This window comes from Rhamphochromis longiceps, linkage group LG19 (genome assembly GCF_057381845.1).
Source record: "Rhamphochromis longiceps isolate RC_006_pf linkage group LG19, R_longiceps_female_GT1.1, whole genome shotgun sequence".
Lineage (NCBI taxonomy): Eukaryota > Metazoa > Chordata > Actinopteri > Cichliformes > Cichlidae > Rhamphochromis > Rhamphochromis longiceps.
In genome coordinates, this window is record NC_140575.1 from 8798660 (window position 1) to 8818819 (window position 20160).

At 43.6% G+C, this 20160-nt stretch overlaps 1 protein-coding gene across 5 annotated transcripts in view; it reads right to left on the minus strand.

Moving 5' to 3' along the window:
• The window catches only part of fgfr3 (fibroblast growth factor receptor 3), a 68829-nt gene that overhangs the window by 40925 nt on the left and 7744 nt on the right, over window positions 1–20160 (minus strand). For 4 of the 5 annotated variants that reach the window (XM_085392377.1, XM_085392379.1, XM_085392378.1 and 1 more), the window contains exons 3-4: window positions 4326–4598; window positions 1068–1133 (exon numbers count right to left, since the gene is read on the minus strand). In XM_085392377.1, the coding sequence (XP_085248503.1) occupies window positions 1068–1133; window positions 4326–4598 (339 nt within the window). The remainder of the gene's footprint in view (window positions 1–1067; window positions 1134–4325; window positions 4599–20160) is intronic. The other variant, XM_085392380.1, reaches the window with a different exon arrangement.

Consider the following 20160-nt stretch of genomic DNA (forward strand, 5'->3'; position numbering starts at 1 on the left):
CTTCTCTTCTCTCTTCCTTCTCTCTCTCAATGAGCCTGGTTCTGCTGGAGGTTTCTTCCTGTTAAAAGGAAGTTTTTCCTTCCCACTGTCGCCAAAGTGCTTGTTCAAAGGGGGTCATTTGATTGTTGGGTTTATCTCTGTGTGTATTATTGTAGGGTCTACCTTAAAATATAAAGTGCCTTGAGGCGACTGTTGTTGTGATTTGGCGCTGTATAAATAAAACTGAATAAAATTGAATTTTTATGGAATGAAACAGAGGAAAAAACTGAGGTATGGCAAATTACACAAGAACTTTACTGGCAGTCGGTGGCAACAGGTCTCATGGTGTGATGAATCCAAATTTAAAACTTTTCGGTTCAAATTTACATCATATATATGGAGCAGGTGAGGACAGAGGGATGTGTAGAGCTAAAGCACGGTGGAGGCTCTGTCATGTTTAGGGCTGCATTTCAACCAGTGCTGTTGGAGATCTTATCAAAATTGATGCAGCTTTAAAAGCAGAAAAGTACCATCAGGTTTTGACCCACCATGCAGTGCAATCTGAAAAGTGTCTGAATTGCAACAGCTTCATTTTCAGCATGACAATGAACCCAAACACACTGCCAATCCAATAAAAACATGCCTGAATATAAAAACACACAGTAGACCCCTATCAGTTATTGATCTCAGCATTACTGAAGCAGTGTGGAATCATCTTTACAGAGAACAGAACAAACCAAAGAACCTTGAAGAACCTTAAATGTCCTTGAAGAACCCTGGAGAACCATTTATGAAGACTGCTTAAAGAAAGCTTGACTAAGAGAGTTCAATCGGCATTGCAGAGTAAAAGTGTTCATAATAAATATGGACTTAAGCTATCATTCTACAAACTCTATTGTTGACCTATGTTCTGTGTTTCCACATATGTTTGAACATGTTTCAAGAAATCGCTGTACCCATTTACCATTTTCCTTGCAAACTATAAAGAGATGAGGACTGGTTCAACACTCTTGCACAATACTGCATTTCCTGATGAGAGACGTATCATACTTTCTGATTGTGAAATGTGGTTTAAGAAAAGAATTCACCATTTTCATTACCTGCACCTTCAGGGTCTTCATCATAATCTTCATCATCACCAGACGACAGAGAATCTGACGAAAGAAAATACAAAAAAAAGAGTTTAATTAATTATTAATTTATGGCTGGAATGAAATTATTTCATTTAAAATAATATAAATGAGCAATAATTCATTTTAAAAAATACAGCAGTTGTATGAGAAAACACATAATACAGTGTATTTTCTTATACAACTCCTTGAACTATTTTGCATTTTGGATAAGAAGGAAATTACATGTGGAAAGTTTGTAGACCAGAATGTATTTTATGCAACAAGAGGGAGATAAAGGGAAAAGGGGGTGTTCACAACCAAGCACGAGTAGACAAACAAGCACAAAGACACACACACACACACACACACACACACACACACACACACACACACACACACACACACACACAGATGCATGAATGCATATTAAAGCTGTTCATTCAGAAACTCATGAATGAGCCCACCGTTCTCTGTAGCGTGGCAGCTCTCTCAGATATTGCAATCCAAACATTTCCACAGACGGTACAAATAAGAGGGTCATTAGTGTCGCTGAGACGCACTTGCACAAGAGTGTGCGCACATGTGCTGATACACGCACAAAAACTATTCTTTCTAGCTATCTCTGCAACACACACTGACCCTAACTCTTGCTAATGGTTAGCGCGCCAGTTTACGCCAAATTACTTTCCATCTTGCTCTCCATCTTGTTTAGGTTTGCTGTATCACACGTTTTCACTCCACTGCTGTAATTATTTTCGATGTGACCTCAACGTTTTCTGGTTCAGCTCCACGGGTCTGGTTAATGAGAGCCAGCTGTTACCTCGACAACTCAACTGCTCCTGGAACTAGGAGGTTTTGTTTCTATTATTGGACACCTCAGCCCACAACTCCACTCTGCTAGTGCTTTGCACCTTAGAAGCAAGGCAGCAGTTACAGTTGACTGACGGATCAGACGGGTGCCAGCACTGTATCAGTAAACCAAGTATTTAACACACTATAGTGGTTGTCAAAATGAATTACATAATAGAAAACTTTGGAATAAAAGAGAGAAATAATAGAGAAAAGCAGGCACATGTATTTTAGTGCACTGATAAAGCTCTAAAGCCTTCTGCCTCAATAGATGAAAGGATTAGTTTAGCTTTAGCATACAGTTAGGATACAGTGTAGCCATAGACTGGACATAAAGGATGGACGTAACCACCTTAAACATTTTGACAGCTGCCATCTTGTTATCTGTGGAATCAGACATCACGTGAAAAGGTTGACCGACAAAGTAGCCACATCGTAAATCCCAGTTTATTGTCTATTTTACTGTATTCGGATCGATTTTGTTAACGCTATATTAAACAGCACTTGAAACAAGTGATGGAGTCCATAAACTCGTAAGAGTTTAAACCATTTAATCATTAGTCATAAGTCTTTTGTCATGCCCATCACCCCCAACGGTCGCAGCAGTTGCTGCCTGTGTCTGAGCCTGGTTCTGCTGGAGGTTTCTTCCTGTTAAAAGGGTTTTTCCTTCCCACTTTCGCCAAGTGCCTACTCATAGGTGGTTACCAGATTCTTGGGGTTTTCTGTGTATTATTGTAGGGTCTTTAGCTTGCAGTATAAATCACCTTGAGGCAACTCTTATTCTGATTTAGCGCTTTATAAATAAAACTGAATTTTTGTCAATAAGTAATTCACGCACTCCTTTGTACAAACCTCAGTTTGTAGTTGTACTTGTTGCATGTGTGCTGTGTGTGTACAGTGAGATTTGGCCCCTTTCTACTGCCTGGAAGCTGTCCAAGTGCTAAATCTGATACCGCCCCTAAATTTCTGACACCTTGCTCAAATATTTGAGGGAAAACACAATAGTCCATGTGTGTTTTAGATAAAACGGAGGCTCTATGTTTAAAGTAGAGGGAGGAGAATCGGCGGTATAAGGGGGGAAAAAACAGGATACTGAAACGCATACTGGAAGAAGTCTGGCTTCTTGAGTAATTTAAACATGCACGGAGAGCCGAAACAATATGAAATGTCAGACATTAGTGTGAAATGAACTGGCAGCCTGTGCAACACCTGAGACATGTTAAGTGGAGGTGGAACCAGCTTCAGTTATCTCTATTTATCAACTTCTTCATAAAAACAGTCAGATTTTAAAGGAGAACGCCTCTTATTCTTCCTTTTAAGTCACTGATGAAGGTACTGTGTTTGCACAGTGTCCTGGTGTGCAGTTTGGAGCTGATACGAAGATCCGGGAGGAGAACCTGCCCACCTCTGATCAGTAATCGAAAATGCCCATTTTCTCCCCAGTTTTCTGCCAAACAAGTGCATCCGTGTGTGTGTGTGTGTGTGTGTGTGTGTGTGTATGTGTGTGTGTGTGTGTGTGTGTGTGTGAGAGGAGGTGGGGTGAGTGAGCTGAGAGTGAACTCTCTCATTTCTTGCCACCCCATCTGCTTTCAATGATGAAATGTTTCAAGCTAATTGCTTTCTAATTAGTTGTCAATAACAGGCTCAGTTGGTGTCCATGAGTTTTACGGGTAAATGCGGCTCCACTTTTAAGCACACACACACACACACACCCACACACAGAGCCTCCCCCACCCCCTACACAAGCATTCCTATTAGAGCTCCGCTTGCATCGCACACTTGTTTAAAATGTTTCCCATCCCCTCGCCGGATAATGAATTTCACCTTTGACTATGCATCAGGAGGGGGGAATCTGTGTGAAGCTTGGCTGGGTGTTAGCTGGTGAAAGCCTGTACCGGTATGCTGGATATGTGCTTGTGTGTGTGTTGGTGTGTGTGTGTGTGTGCAGCTTGGCAGGCAGATGACATGGAGCTGAAACTGAGCAGGAGTAGCAAATAATAGAAATTTCCTCCTGAGCTAAGTTTTCAGTGTTTCTCTATAAACAGCTGTCATGTAGAGACAGCGCTACTGTAACTGTTTGAGTATATTTGTTGATAGAAAATACTTTCAGACTCGGTTTGTCTGTCAGACAGGCAGAACAACCGAGACAGGTCGGATTTCAGAGAGCTCTGCGAGGTGCAGCCAAAGCGCCTGTTTCTGCTGGAGCTCTGCTAGTAACTCAACTATCTTAAAAATATTGTGGGTCTCGTATCCTATTTAAAGCTCAACAGTTAAAGTATCTGCCTTCCACTTTTGCATTTAAATATAAGGCTAGATGCCCCTACTTAAAGTTTTCAGATACTCAACAACTTTTGTCTTTTCTACACACTTTCCCCACGCTCTCACCTGTCACCCTGATGGTGTAGTTGCTGAGCAGCGTGTTGCTCCGGGCGAGGTGGCACGAGTAGACCCCGGAGTCGTCATACGACACATTGATAATGCGGAGTATCCTCTGGCCCAACCGTATCCGGTTGCAAGGCACAAGTCCAGCGCCGTCTTTTAACCACACAATAGGCTCCGTGTGGTCTTCCTGCTCTTCCGGGTCACATGACATTTCCAGAGTGTCCCCGATGCCCAGAACATAGTCCTCCAGGAAGGCCGTCTCGCTGGATACAGGGTCTGCAAACAAAAAAAGAAGGAATGGTTTATGTAAGAAGAAATTTTTAATAAATGCAATCAACTTCATGCACGGGGTCAGTATTTAGCCTCACATCTAAGTCAAAAAACAATCTGATAATAAAGCAAGATCGGACACCTCTGCCCATATCAACCTTCAAAAAAGCAATAAAGTAGCAGAATTAAGTAATCTGACCCTGAGAGTCAGAAAAGTGCAACTTTTTTTTAATTGTCGAGTATGCAGATCTGTGTGGTAATGACCTCCCCACCCTCACCCCTCCCTCCCTCGTCTCCACGCCTCCTCCTCAGCTGGCCCTGGTCAAACACCAGCTCATTTACTCCGCGAGCTCCGTGAGCCAGCTTGGTTAGAGCCAAGGAAAAATCAACATGTTTACAAGCCTTGCTAAGGATGCCAGCCTCCACTGGAGGACGGTGGAGACATGGAGGGACACGTCTGGATAAACAAACTCTGGCTCCCCTCGTGTCTCCTGCAGTCCCCTCATTAGAGATGTCTTCTTATTCTGAACTTAATCACACGTCATCACCCATTGCAGAGACACAAGAAAGATGGCCTTATGCGCCCACTGGTTTATTTACTAGCTTATTTAAGCAAACACACTTTAAAAAACACACACATTTAGGACACTTACGAGGACGTCACAGACGCTTTCACACACGCGGGAATGTAGCCACTGTAAAAGTCTTCGAATGAGCTGCTCAGGCAACAGAGTACACAACGCACACTTGTTTGCTTGCACAAGTGCACACCCACCCACCCATGGGAAACAGTGAATGAGGTGTGTTAAGAGTGTGATTTGCGATGGCAAATACACCCACTGTTGACCCGCTAAAAGGGCAACGATGTTACTCAAGCAGCGATCGTGAACGCAGCCCTCTGGAGAAACGCTCCATGATTTTAAAAAAAGGCCAATTAATTTACTAACTATCACCCTGATATTAAACTTAAACAAGTAACGCACAAAGCAACTTCAGCCATTAGATAAATGTGTTGGAGTCAACAAGCCCAACGCATTTCTCCCATGTAGCGCGGATCATGAATAAAATGAACGGGACAGATGATTTGTGCGTCTTTTTCTCTGTCTTATTGCATCCATCGACCCATTAAAGAATCCTGGAGATATTAAGTCAATGTGCTGAACGCCGCTGTGCAGTTCTCTGCGTAGCCTCTGGCTTTGACAGCCGCATTTACAATGCTTTTTGTTCAAACAAAAAAAAGGTCCATTCAGGAGAAGAAAAACACTGAGGCAACAGTGCCGAACGCATAAATCCAAGCCCAGCATGAATGAATGAATGAATGGCTATGGAACAAAGGCAGAATACAGGCCACAGAATATCTCCAGGTCTTAAAACATGGGAAATTTGGGTTTATGACATAGATATAATAATCTCCAGAGACTCATAGCTCACTTGTGCTTTATGGAAGGCGAGCGCTCGAGCACAACCTCGTATGGCAGCTCTGAATGAGCAGCAGCAGCAGCTAGAAGTGTTTCTTTGTATGAGGCACTGACTTGGTTTAGAACCATTTTTATTCCTTGCACACAATAATGTGCAACCATTCAAAGAGTCTCACTTTTATGTGCTAAAGTTTTGATATATATACAAAAGGATTGGCCAATATTAGCATACAGGCTTAAAACATGCCACAAAGTTGCCCTTCTTTCCAGAAAACTGGTAATATTCATAATGTGTACAAATCTACTCTAAGCAGATTATGGCTTTAGTGGAGAAAAATCTGGATTAAGCAGTAAAGTTTATTTAATTAGGATTTGTTAATAGCAAGGCGAGGCGAGGCGTTCATGTGATCCAGCTTGCAAAACAATACTTTTTTCCTTTTTCACTTTGATCCTGGGGAAAATGGATAGGACAAACATTTGCACACCACTTGGATGTTTACACCACCAGAGGCTAAACAAATGCAATTTACAGAAAGAGCAAAACAAAGAAAAAATATACTTCTTGGACGTTAAGGGAGGAAAAAACCCTCAATTTTTCAGATGTTGCACAAAGGAGCAAAGAACCCTTTTCTTAGTCACTATCAATGACCAAATATGTGTTTCTTTCTCAGATCCTGCACTTTGAAATGCAGATTTGGAAAGTGCTTTGAATAAAAAGTGGATTTTTGGTTTGAAAAAGCCTCACGCCGTGCCGGCTGCACAACCTCTCAGGACAGATGTACCAGCCGGTGAGCTCGGGTGGAGACCCGGGTCTCCACGCTGCACCTTTCAAGTGAAACTTCTCCTACGTGAAGTGATGTGTTTGATCACACTGACAAGAGACGGCTCTTTGAGCGGCAATAAAATGTGCTCGTGGTGGTGAGTCACAGAGAAATATTCCTTAATTAGCAGCTGATAACCTAAAGAAAAAAAAATCCGGCTGCTGTGTGCCTAGCTGTGGAAGAATGGGGTTTTAATAGGCAGCGTCTGGGTGGGTGCTTATGGAAGTGACTAAATGTGAAGCAGGGTGTTGCTCGGGCACTTTTTTCCTGCATACAAGTTAAGATAAGAAACGAATCAAAGGTAGTTTGATTCATTTCATTCAGCAGAATGAAATAAAACTCGGCCACAGCGTCTCACGTGGTTCCCTGCATCTGAAAGAGTGAGGCCTAATAATCTGAAATGAGTCCTTGAAAGACCACAGGAAGCTTTCCCAGAAACCTTAGCAGGAGCCGAGGAAGTACAGCGCTACTCAGACTAAAGAATAATTGGCTACTTTGAAAAAAAAAAAATCATAATGCAGACTTTCAAAATAAATTTAGATATTAAACACGAGTTCTGATGAAAACGCAGGGAAAATCATCAAACCAGAGGCGATTCATCCAGAGCACAACTATCCTGCTGACAGCATCCAGTCTAGATCAGGGGTCGGGGACAAACTCATTTCACATACAGACCACTTTGATCCTTAGTGAATGGAAGCCCGTTTCCGCCACTAAATAAAAACAAAAAAGCTAGTATCCATAACTCGAAATTTCGAGTTAGCTCTGCCAATCCAAAATATACGTAAATGAGGTCGCTTTCTTGTTACCCGGAAGCATATCGCGCAGAGGAACGCGCACTCAAAAACGGATCCCAACAAATTGGCGCTTTTGCGAATACGTTTGCTGATAGTAACACCATGTGATTCAGCTAATAACACAGGGATTTCATCATTTGTGAAGCCAGGCTGAAAACACTCAGCAATCTGTGCATTCACGACTGGATGTAATACCGGTAGCTTAGCTGTAGCATTTGTAGCTGAGGGCTTCAGCTTCCGGGTAACAAGGAAATGACGTCATTCACGTAGATTACTGATTGGCAGCGCTAACTCGAAATTTCGAGTTGCTTTTCTCAAAATTTTGAGTTAATAAATCGAAATTTCGAGTTAATATGTCGAAATTTCGAGAAAGTAACTCGAAATTTTGAGTTATGGATCCTTTTTTTTTTAGTGGCGGAAACAGGCTTCCATATTAGTGAAACTCCCCTTTCTGTCAGTGTAAAGAAGTTTAACAACACAGTCAATCACTGAGATATCCTAGATACAAGAAAAAGAAGTGCAATTTCAACAGTACACCTCAGTTTTTTTAAATGATAAATGCTGTAGTAAGAAATCTGTCAGCACGACTCCCAAACTGTAAGAAACAAATGCGTTGAGTTACAGAAGAAGTGTATCCAATAGATACACTGTGTAATCTTTGGTACCGCATGAATGGTCATATGGGAGGTCTTTATCAGTAAAGATAAAGCTATAAAAGTTACGAAAATACAGTTAAATGTTGAAAATGAGTGCCTTCTTTCACATTTACCGAAGCTCTCCAGTTGGACGTCTTTGCAGGGACGATTCTGGGTCCTGGTGTTTGACACCCCTGATCTAGATCTTCCTGCCGTGTGTGTCTGTGTGTGTGTGTGTTTGAGGGTGGAAATCTCCCAACGGAACCTGCAGCCAGCTGGAAGCAATGTGTGATGTGTGTTTTTGAGTGTGTGTGCTAGAGTGGATGTGGGTTCTGATATGTGTGCGTATATTTGTGCAGTACAGGCTGGACAGTCACTCCATAAATCAAGAGACCCCTGCCCTCCTGGCCCTTCTAACCCTCGCGGCTCAATATCATAACAAATAGCCCTTCAGAATAATATAAAGTCTGTCTTTGAGATAGGACCGCGCGCTGTCCGCTAACGTGCCGCTCACAGACCCCATCTTTTTCTGCGCCTCTGAAGAGGTTTATTTATCCTCTACAAACTTCTCGATGAAAAGGCCTCTTTATGTGGGGGAACCTTTCCACGCCTGTCTTTCTCCCACTCGAGCGCACACACTGAAGGACTGAGCGACGGATCCCGAGGAACAGGAAGGAGTGTAGGCCAGACCGAGAAGCTGTCGCCGTGGCCGCTGTCATATCAGGACTTTTTAAGGGAAATTCTCAAGTTGTCAGCAGATCTCAAAGGTTTTCGCTCTGAGAAAGAACACGAGGTTTTGATAGAGATGTGAACAAATGCAGGCCAACATCACAAATATAAAAAACGGTGCAGTCTTGAATAAGGCACGCTCCTCTCTGCCTTCTCAGTGCGTGCATGTGCATCCCTGGGCTTTCCTGTTTCTGTGGTCTGCCACCCTGTTTTCACTATATTTGTTTACATGTCTAGATCTGATTTCCCCCCCTAAATCTAAGCTTTTGACGCCAACGTCTGAGCGATGGGGGAAAAGAGGAAGATCAAGCAGGGTCGAGTCGAGCAAGAATCCTTAAGATGCGGTTTTATATTACGTTCTGTATTTGGGTGGGATGTTTCCTGATACGTATCCTTCTTGACACATTCAGAGTGAAGAGAGCATTTTCTGAAGTTCACATCCGTCAGTAAACAAGTACGTTGATGCATCACGATGCTGCATTTTGATGAATTCATTTTCTGCTCTGAAGGAGGCGAACACGTCGAGTTTCATCTTTCAGCGCTGAGAGACTAATCCTTAAAAAGTTTGGTTGTTTAAGTACCCTTCCTAACTTCCTGCTGATGATGGTCCGGGTTGATTTATGAAGCTGCTTCAGTCGGGCTGTTTTACATAAGGCAGAATCCAAACTGGTTCAAAGAGGCAAGAGGGATCGTAAATGGTGACCGATAACAGGACTCACTTTCTTCGGGGAAGGAGGGCTTAACAGGTACTTTTATTGAGCCTGGTACAAAAGCAGGAGCACATACTTTTTCAGACCATATCTGCTTCTAAACTGCTCTTGAAAGTGATGGATTCCAGATGGGCCGGGGAGACGTTCATCTTTATCAAGCGCCCTCTTTTTCCTCCTCCTCCTCCTCACTACAGCTAATAACACAACAAGGCCATGTTTCCAACATGTGCGGAGCGTGCCGATGCTAAACCAGCAGCAAACAATTTAGCAGTAAATGGTCTTTTCAAGAAGGTAATTAGTTGTTTGCTTCTACTGCAGAAAAAGGCCGGACTTCGTCTTTTTAAGCAAATACATCACTAATTCAACACAGGGCAACAAACAGGTTTTAGGATTTTACACAGAGAATGACTAACTTTTGCTGAATCTTAAGTTGTTTTCACACATATGCACGTGCAATGTTAGGAAAATGGTTTTCTACTCTACTCTAAGACTCAAGATCCCTCATTCACACACAATCATACAAGCGGTTTTTTCTATGCCTAAGCGCTTTCTATCCAACATTCACACACATCCAAGCTCTGATGAACACATCACAGAGCAACTTGGGGTTCAGTTTCTTGCCCAGGGATACTTTGGCATGCAGGCCGGAGCAGCCAGGGAATGAACCACCATGAGTGGATGACTCGCTCTTCCTCCTGAGATGTAGTCAGCCCAGATCAGAATCAGGACATGTTTTCAATTTGTTCAGCAGGAGATTTTCATAATCTCCTCAGAGAAAAGATGCATTGTATCAAATTTAGCTACTAGCTAATTTTAATCTGCAGATCCTGGACAGGTCAAACAACAGACAGAAATTTATAAAAACACATCTTCAGTAAGCAAATTACACTAATATGATCACTTTTAATCACTTTTATTTAGGCTAAGGTCCTGTCTGGGTCGGGCGTGCAGGAGGAAAGACACATGACGCATGCTCGCTATGACTCCGCCAGATGCTTTACGTGCACTGTTCTCACTTTTTAAATTATCAGCCGTGATAAAGAAATCATAAACACTAAGATAAAAAAATAAAGTTACTTTGAGTTATAAAAACACTAAATTACCCTCTAAAGATATTTCCCGAAGAGCTCGATGAACGCAGACGGACAGCTTGGTTCGGACCATGATGTCCTCCACAGCAGCCCGTCTGCTCACTGTGTCCCGCCAACAGATTCTTTTACTTCTGCTTCCTATGTTGTAAATCCAGACCGGCTGCCAACCGTTTGGCAAACTCAACACCCCCACCAGACGAGCCAGCATCACATGACCTTCAAACAGGATCTGTGGAACCCCTACCCACCCCACAAACCACCCCCAACAGCAACAACAACCATCACCTCCCCTCGCCATAAAGAGCGCATTTCTCTTCCTCCATTTCACAGCTATGCCAATTGTAAATCCTGCTCATCTTAGAAAAGCTCCCCCCACACTTTGCTTTTTCTCTTTTTTCGAAATGTGCTGCAAAACCGCTAATCTCTCTTTAATATGGTTTGGCCGGATGTAAATACCTTCGGACAATGCCCCTAATCTGGGCCAGCCTGACAACCTCACACCGTTGTGGAGAAGCCTGCCAGGAGGAGACTGGAGAGAAAAGAGGGATGGCTCGGTGGAGATCAAGGAGGAAGGGGGAAAGAGAGGAGAGAGAGGGGTGAGGTTTCCCCCAGCTTGTTGCCTCTATTCTTCTGTGAGCCTGAGCCGCGCCTTCTCAAAAGAGCCTCGAAAATCAAGTTAAAGATAGACGTTGCCTCTAAACATCCCGCCCCGGCCTGTGCCAGCCTTCACCCTCCCTTCCTCCTCCACCTCATCCCTCCTCGGTGGCTGGCCCTCTACTCAGTTGCGCTAACGAGCATCGGAAGCTACTGTACATACAGGGTATCCTGGCAGCGCCCAATCGTCTTTGCTCCTTTCACACCCTCATCATCACCCCCCACCTCGCCTTCATCCCTTCAGCCTCAGAATAGGACCGGGGTTTGGTCCACGGTAATTGTAATTCCAAAGACGAACTGGCCTAGTTTCAATTCAACAGACAAGTGTAAGAAGCTCGCCCCACAACGGCCAGGATGTCTGCGGAGTGTGTGTGTCTGTGTGTGTGTGTGTGGGGGCCTACTAAACAACATAATCACCCTTCCCTGAACAACGCGGAGGAACCAATCTGATTACAGCACAGCTTTGAGAGCTTTGAATTCATACGTCACAGCTTCTTACTCGAGTGTTCCTAATAGAGCGAGTAGTCGAGTAGTAGTAATTTTAGTGCCACTTTCTGGAAAGTCAAATCACTCATGATTTCCCAAAGACTTTGAGGAGGAGGGGGGCAGACCGGTACTCGGAAAACACTTAGTGAATGTGGGAAATCGGAAAAAAGGTAAAACTCGAAAAATCTGAGCAAACGCATGAAAAACAAACGTTTTTGCAAGAACTGAAAATGTAGTGTGAGAACTTTTTTTCTTTTCCTGCTTAAATCCATCAATGTTCTTCGTCTTTTACAAAACAACTCATCACGTGATTAGCAACAAGACAAATGAATGCACGCATGAACAGCTAAACATCTGGACCACAAACACGTTTACTGCACATCTGACCTGAAACAGAGTTTTAAAGGGTTCAAAGTGATGCCTGAAGGCGTCTCAGCTGATGGAAACCATCTCCGAACACACCTCAGGGAGATGCTTGATTCAAACATTAAACTTTGACCTCAACTGACCCCGACCAGGACCCTACTCTGACCTCCCAGTGTGGCAAGTGTACTTCTGATACTCTCCAGCGGCGACGACCCTCCCCCGCAAAATCTCTGGCTCGACAATGATAGCGATGTGTGTGCGTGTGTGTTAAAAAGGAAAGTGTGCCTTAACACTGATCACAGTACTCAACTCGAGCACTCAGACACACATTTACAAAACAAGCCTAAATCCTGGATCGCTCCGTGTCTAGTCTGTTCCCCTTGGCAACGGTGCAAACTTTGATGGCGGCGTTGTGCATTCATCTGGTGAAGAAACCTACAGTAATCGTATTTACTCTCTCTCTCACTTAACAAAGAGCTGAAAATTAAAACCTCAACTGGGGTTTTGGTAATTAGCCTATCAAGCATTAACCGTGTTTAGGTGAATTCAAGTAAGCACAGTTGGAACCAGAAACATGTTGCAGGAGATAAATGTGTCCTAAGTAAACTTTAGATTGATGTCTTTTGTGTTCCTTTGGGGAATTTAATTGAAACTCAACTGATATCAAGCAGCGCATACATCAGCATTATTTGGTCTACCTTTGTTAACTCGTGTCCCAGGGTGGTTGGGGGGGTTTGCGGTGTATGTTTGCATGAGACCTGGGGTTGGGATCAGCAGGACGTGAAAGCGTTTACTGCTCTGTTTATGATGCGGTTTATTAGTGCGGCGGGACCGTGCGGGTCTCTCCCTCAGCCTGGTTCCAACCTGCCTCCTCTGAAACCTGCTGCTGGGCTCAGCCACATGGTTCAGATCACCTGGCGCACGGTCAAAAACATCCCAAGCTTTCTGGGCAACCGACCACTTCGTCACTTCGTCTCTCTCTTCTTCTTCTCGTCTTGCTCTCCCTATAGTCGTTTTTTTGTTCTCACTCTAACCTGACAAGGAAAAATGAGGAACATGTCACAGAGGACGTATCAAGATTACAGCTCCCTGCGGGTCGTTGTCTGAGTGTGGTGAAAGCCTTGAATGAAGTACTGTTAGAGTATGTTAGCTTATGAGAGCAGGGCAGGGGCAGGAAAAGCCCTTTAATCCCATCATCCCTGCCTCCTGCTTCCCTCCAGGTCCTGCCTCCACTCACAGCACAGGCTGACCGTAGAGAGGAGCCTCTGTTTGGGGCGAAGAACAACTGGAGCACAGTTGTCCGAAGACATCTACACTGTTACATTGTTACCACTGTGCAAAAAGGCTTTTAGAGCCAGGGATGATTTTAAAAAGCCTGGATTTCATTTTAAACTCACTAATGAAAAAAACTGATTTTATTAATAATTCTAAGTACAAGACATGGGCAGCTAATATTACTAACTACTTAGCAGTTGCCCAGACAGCTTGATTTACTTGCGGTAACCAAATCAGTTATCAGGATGGCTGAAACCTGCATGTGATCGCCTACGCTCCTTTAGCATCCATTGGTGTTTCCACAGCACTGCATACACATGAAAAATTTCAGTTGCATTCTTGTTCGACCAGCACCAACTTGTCACTGAGCAAAGAATTCAAACTTGATTTTTACAGTTAAACGGCTAGAGACGGATGATAGCTAAAAGCTGCTGCTGGTGGCGGGTTGAAGGCGGCTTTTATCTGCGAAAATAAAAATGAGAGAAATGCCTCAACAGTTTATAAAATTACAAATTAACTGCTCTTCCAGCCTTTATAAAAAAATGTATTTCAAAGCATCGTCATATGAGCGAAGCGTGTTGCTGTACAGTTTTTGGAGCGCTGCTGTAGGTTGCTGGTATTTAGCCGTGCTCCGTGTTGCCTCTTTATCAGCTGGACCTGTGCTCTCCTTTGTGGAAGTCTGACTTTACAGATTCTGTCAGTTAGAGGCCACCGAATCAGCAGGGTGTCAGAAAAGTAAAGATCGGGTTCAGTTCTATCAGCGTTGTTGAAGTTACTCCTTGTCAGCCGAGGAAGTCGATAAAGGTCACCGATGACATCATAGCTCCTAACAAAGTCTGATGCAGGGTGACGCCCCAAAATGCAGCGAGTGGACACATTTGGAAAAACAAAGAATCAATAATATAAAAAATGAAGTGAGGCTGTTTCCTGGTTTGATTGTGACGGCAGCCAGCAGATAAACCACTGACTGCATGGTGCACGGGCGACGGGGAGAAAGACGGCGCACAAGGCGAAAAGACGGCCAATTAACACATCCACCGCGCTCAAAACTAACATTTCATGGGAGTTCTGAAAAAGGAAAAAAAATCTGATGGTTTAGAAAAAAACCAACATAAAAACAAATCTGGAGTCAGCTCTTCTGTCACTGCTCTGCTGCTAGCCAGCACACCGAGCGCTCTCGCTCTCTTCTTTCCAGGGAGGAAAAAGGCTTCCCTTACGCTCTGCAGAGGGCACAAGGCTTTATTATTTTAGCTCTCCTGGCAAAATAACATAAAGGGGGGGAGAGGGGGGAGAGGGGTGAGAGAGCGAGACATGGGAGGGAGTTTGGTTTCAATATTAGATGTGTCAGCTGCCCTGGATGCGAGGGAGCATTAAACAGAAGCGCATGCAAGGGTGTGAGTGGAGACCCCAGGTCTTTTATTTTTGGTTTTTTTGGGGGGGATCAAGGCAGGAAATAGATGATTCAACCAAGAAAGAACGAAAGAAAGAAACTACTGCTCATGTATAACCTTTTTCAGTCTTACTGCATCACAGTCACCTGTTAAAGTAAAGGAGACGAAATAAAAGAGCAGAGGGAAAGACACAGAAGAAGAGGAAAGACACAAAGACCGGGACAGGGAAAGGAGGGATGAAGGGGAAGGAAGACAGAGGACAGAAGAATATGAAAGAGATGCACACACACACACAATCACACACACACGCACACGCACACACAATCACAAGCAAGGAGGTAATCTCATACTGCGCAGTAACTGCTTCCCTCCCTCGCTCCCCGACACACACGGCATTAAACACTGTCTGTTGGCTCTCTGGTTCCATTCACAGAAATGTAAATGGGGTGCAGCAGAGCCAGACAGCTCTGCTTCTGGTTAGTGGTCAGTGAGAAAGAAAGAAAGAAAGAGAGAGATGGACCTGTTAGGAGGAGAGTGATCAGTGCACGTGGGAGGCCTGGAGTAAACTTGCTCACCATGTGACTTTTATTAGTCTAATTATCTTGAAAATACACGTTATTAATGACTCAATATGCTTTTGACTCCCGCTAACGAGATCCTTTATTATAAGTTAGACAGCGTGTTCTCTGATACAGCGGAGACCTGTAAGACAAATGAAGTACCACTGAGTTGAGTTTCTGTATAGAGGAAATAAAGACATGAGTGCTGTTCATATCACTGTAAGGATGAGTATGAGTGAGAACGGTGGAGTAAATGCAATTAAAAATGGTAATTGGTGCAAATAGAAGAACAAGAAAGTGGAAAGACAGACGTAAGCTACTATTTGTGTGGCCCAGAAGACAAGTGGGGTACACAGGGAGAGTCTGGGGGCTTAATGATGGGTGGGACATGAAGCCAGGACTGTGACTCTCTTGGTACTTGTGTGTGTCTGTGTGTGCTGGATTTCTAACAGCCCAGCGCGCAACCTGCCATCTGTTTGACTCTGCCAGCAACAAAATTACCTCTTCCAATGGGGTTGGCTCAAACCGCGCGCACACACACACGCTTACAGTCAGGTTGTTCACATACAAACACGTTTAGACATGCACGGTGTATATTGGGTACATTTTGCAATCATCATCCATCTTGAAGATTCAGGTGAGATTATGCAATTGAACCAACGGTGGCAATAAATCCACATGTCAGCAGGACAGAAGGCAAAACAGAAAGAGTGAGACACCTAACTTAAAAAAAAATCCTGTCAACCCATCACTTCACAGTGCAAAAATATTTTGTCAGCTTCAACTGTGGCTCCAGTTGACTAATCGCCAACTCTCTTTTCCCCGTGCGCCCTCCGAGAGCGGTCTTCCTGATGTGATACAATGAGCCTTTTTGTTCTGCTCCATGTCTGCCTTATCTGTTAAGTATCTCAACAATTTCCTTAAGGGGAAGCTTTGTAATTAAAAGTCCGACCATATGTCAACGCCACTGTCAGCCAGCGGGCTAAGAACCGCCCTGAACCGCAGCCAGGGGTAGAGCAAAGGGCATGCACAGGTGTGTACGAGGCAGGCGAGTGTGCGTACGTGCTGGTGGAGAAAAAAAAAACAGAAACAAAAAAAGCAGGCAGTGGATGCAGGAATCAGAGCTTAGAAACTGATGGAGATTTGAAAACTTGCCAGAGAGGAGAAAAATGAGCAGATACACAGGAGGCTTTAAGGCTTAAAATGTTGTATAATATATGTATGCATTCAAATATGGCAAAGAAGAATGCAGAAAAGGTGGCGGGGAGTTAGACGTGACCAGAACACACAGACGGGCCTTTTTCATCCATAATTCATTGAACGGTGTGCAGAGAGGATTTCAAAGGGCATTAATGAGGTGTAATAATACATGCATAGCTGTGGCCTGCAGACACGGCTCGTACGAAGGCCGCGGGCAGACAATGACCTACTGATCTACAGCTGTCTGCTAATTTTTTGTGTTTCTTTTTTGCCTACCTAGTGAAGGTGCACCAAGGTGTGCATCCAACTCGTACCTGACAAAGACGGGTTTTCTTTCACACAGCAGAGGTCCCAACATACAAGCCGGTTTTTGTTTCACAGTATAGCACAGTTCAATCTGAGCATTTTCACTTCAGTCTGTGATCTGATATGAAAACCTTTAATAACATTTTGCTAAGCAACAGGCTTTTTCCACTAATGCTCAGCTGTGTGTTATCCTTGGAAAAACACTGCGTCTAGACAGTGCCGCCTAATGCATAACGTGCTTAGAAGGACGAGACAACACAACATGTTTTAATGTTGATTTAAATGATCAACTACCATTTATTACTCTTTGTTAAAAAACTGTGTGAATACAGTAACATGTGTAGGTTTACAGATGTAAAAACTGAACACTGGTGCCAGTGTTTGTACAACTGCAGAGAGTCTAGGAGAAATACCCCGCTATGATCCCTTGTGAGTTTGTTTGTAATGATTAATTCCCATCCACAAACGTGTCTGAAATGCCTACTGGATTAAATGCCTGACAGACTGAGGACAGAAGTGCCATTGTTTAACAAATCATCATTCAAAGCTTGTTTGGCCTGAACATTTACTCCACTTGCCAGAAAGATTTCTCGATAATGTTGCCGGGGAAATGAGCCTTCGCGCAGACACTGTGAAAACCAAAACACAACACAACGGAGGAACTTTTTACGCTGAAGTTGTGATGAACAGGCAGCCACGCTGAGCCCACACATGTACAGAACTGGCTAATTACAGGCTAGCGATGTGGAGACTGCTCCACCATAAACAATTAGAAATAAAAATACTAATAATATGCAAAATAAGACCAAGAAGGTACACGAGTATTGCTTTAGGGCTTAAAAAAAGAAAGAAAGTGCATCGGATGACTAATCGTCAACACGATCAGTGTCATTGTGGTGTGATTTAAAATAGATGCTTGTTAAAGATCAGATGATTTATTTTTAGTCACTCTCTATAAAGAAATAGGACTAAAAAATAAGAGTTAAAAACAAGAAGGTTTAAGGAAAACTTTGCACAGCTGGCAACATGTGCAGACCTATGAACATAAGAGCGTTTGAGCTAAGTAGGTAAACACAAAGGCAACTAACAATCCTCTTACATGAGCTGTAAGATCACTTACAGCTCATGTAAGAGGTGACAAGGAAAGGACTTGATGGTGCTAGAATGATAGAGCCAACTGGATTCTCCACAGGGACATCTGAGCAAGAAAGAGGGGAAACTCGGACTGACCAGAAGTCTCAGGGACACTCAGGGATACTGGAAAGGAAAGAGCTGCTGTGGGTGGGTATTAATAATGATAATAATAATAAAAATAAACATCTGACTAGAGGGGTGCTTGCTTGACGCAAACTCAGAGTGCGAAGAAGGGCTTAGAGGTGGATATAGAAGAAACTAACGTGCACTACAGCAGCACAGTAAAGCGCTTCTGCTGTGACAGTAGCAACATCCTGATTAAACACATCAATACATCCATTACAAAGATTACATAGAACTCTTCCTCCAGACATGAGATGGGAAACAGCTGACCACACCATAAATGCTGACTGGAAACTATCTCTGTCCACACACACACACACACACGCATGCATGCATGCACGCACGCACGCAGGTATAGATCTGTTACCTTCAGGAAGATGCTGTCACCATCAAAGACTAACAGCACACATCAAAGGTTTTCGAAAGTGTGTAGAAGTGAGCGTGTGTAGAAAAAAAGTAAGAAACAAGGAGAGGCAGAGAACGAGAGTGTGTGTGTGTGTGCACTCATGCTTGTTTGTGTACTGATGTGTGTGTGAACTGTAGAGCATGAGCGTAAATCGGCAAATGCTGAGGTTTTAACGAGTCGCCTAATCACCCAAACACCTCCTGCTGACATTTACAGTCCTTGCCGATGGGGTGGCGTGACCACACACACACACACGCTCACACGCACACATTTTCAGTCTCTAAACGGGGCAAACAACTTGCTTTCTTCTCTAGTTGAAGGACACGGTGACCACACAACCACGGTGCGTCTTCCTCTCGCTCATGCGGACACACATTTTCTTCTTCTGCCTTCTTTTATTTATAATGTCGCATTAACTGCAGACTCTGCTCACGTGTAAACACAAATGTGCGCACACAGCGATGCAATGGCAAAACTGAATGTGCATGTCTGCTGATTCACATGTGCCGTATACTTCCATCAGAGCTCCGCGGGGATATCAGCAGGGGGTGTGTGGTCAGTAAATACTCAGGGAAGGTTACGAATGACACACACACACACAGTCTCTGTTCTATGTCATCAGTCTCTCACATCAGTCAACTTGGCCTCTCAAACTTTTTTTTTTGTCACAGCAAATGACACCAGCTCTTGGAGAAATAAACAACGCTGCGCACCGACACAACTTAACACACACCACAAGGCCTGCTTACCTCACACACACATAAATAAACACCCAGAAAACAGCTTGACTTTAAACAGGATTTTTAAAGACCCACTATATTACCATTAGATGACTTTTTAAAGGGTAATTACGACCTTTTTTTCTACTATGATCTATTACTGTTACTTGTTAAGAAGGCATTGTGGAAAATGTTTATGCTTAAAAATAAAGCGGTTTCCTTCTATAACTTCTATCCAGCAGCCAACAGAGGTCAGTGATCACAACCAGAGTTCAACCAAAACAACTACACACTTTAAACATACTGAAAAAGATCTGAATTGATATTTAGAGGCCAGCTGTAAACCTTCAAGGGCATATTTGTCCTTAACACCTGCTGATCCTGACACACACTAATCCACACACTTCCCCCCAAAGTCACACAGTGCCACACACGGAAAACACAAAACCTAAGTGACAACTTTGCAGCCCGGTGTTGCGGTTGCTGAGGGGAAATTGTGCCATCTGCCATTAAACAACACTCATTTTACCCCTACTGCTCGTCCATCTGTGGATGTGGAGAACTCTCCTGGAGGCCAGAGGGCCACGGGGGAGACAAGACGCAGGCCAGAGACGCCTACGAGGAGCAGTCCCAACTGGACAGCAATGAATTGTCAACACTTGAGATTCTTACTTTTTTAAAAATCAATTTGAACCTGAAATTTGGGGATTTTTAATAGTTTCACATAAAATAAAAATGTAGCTTCAA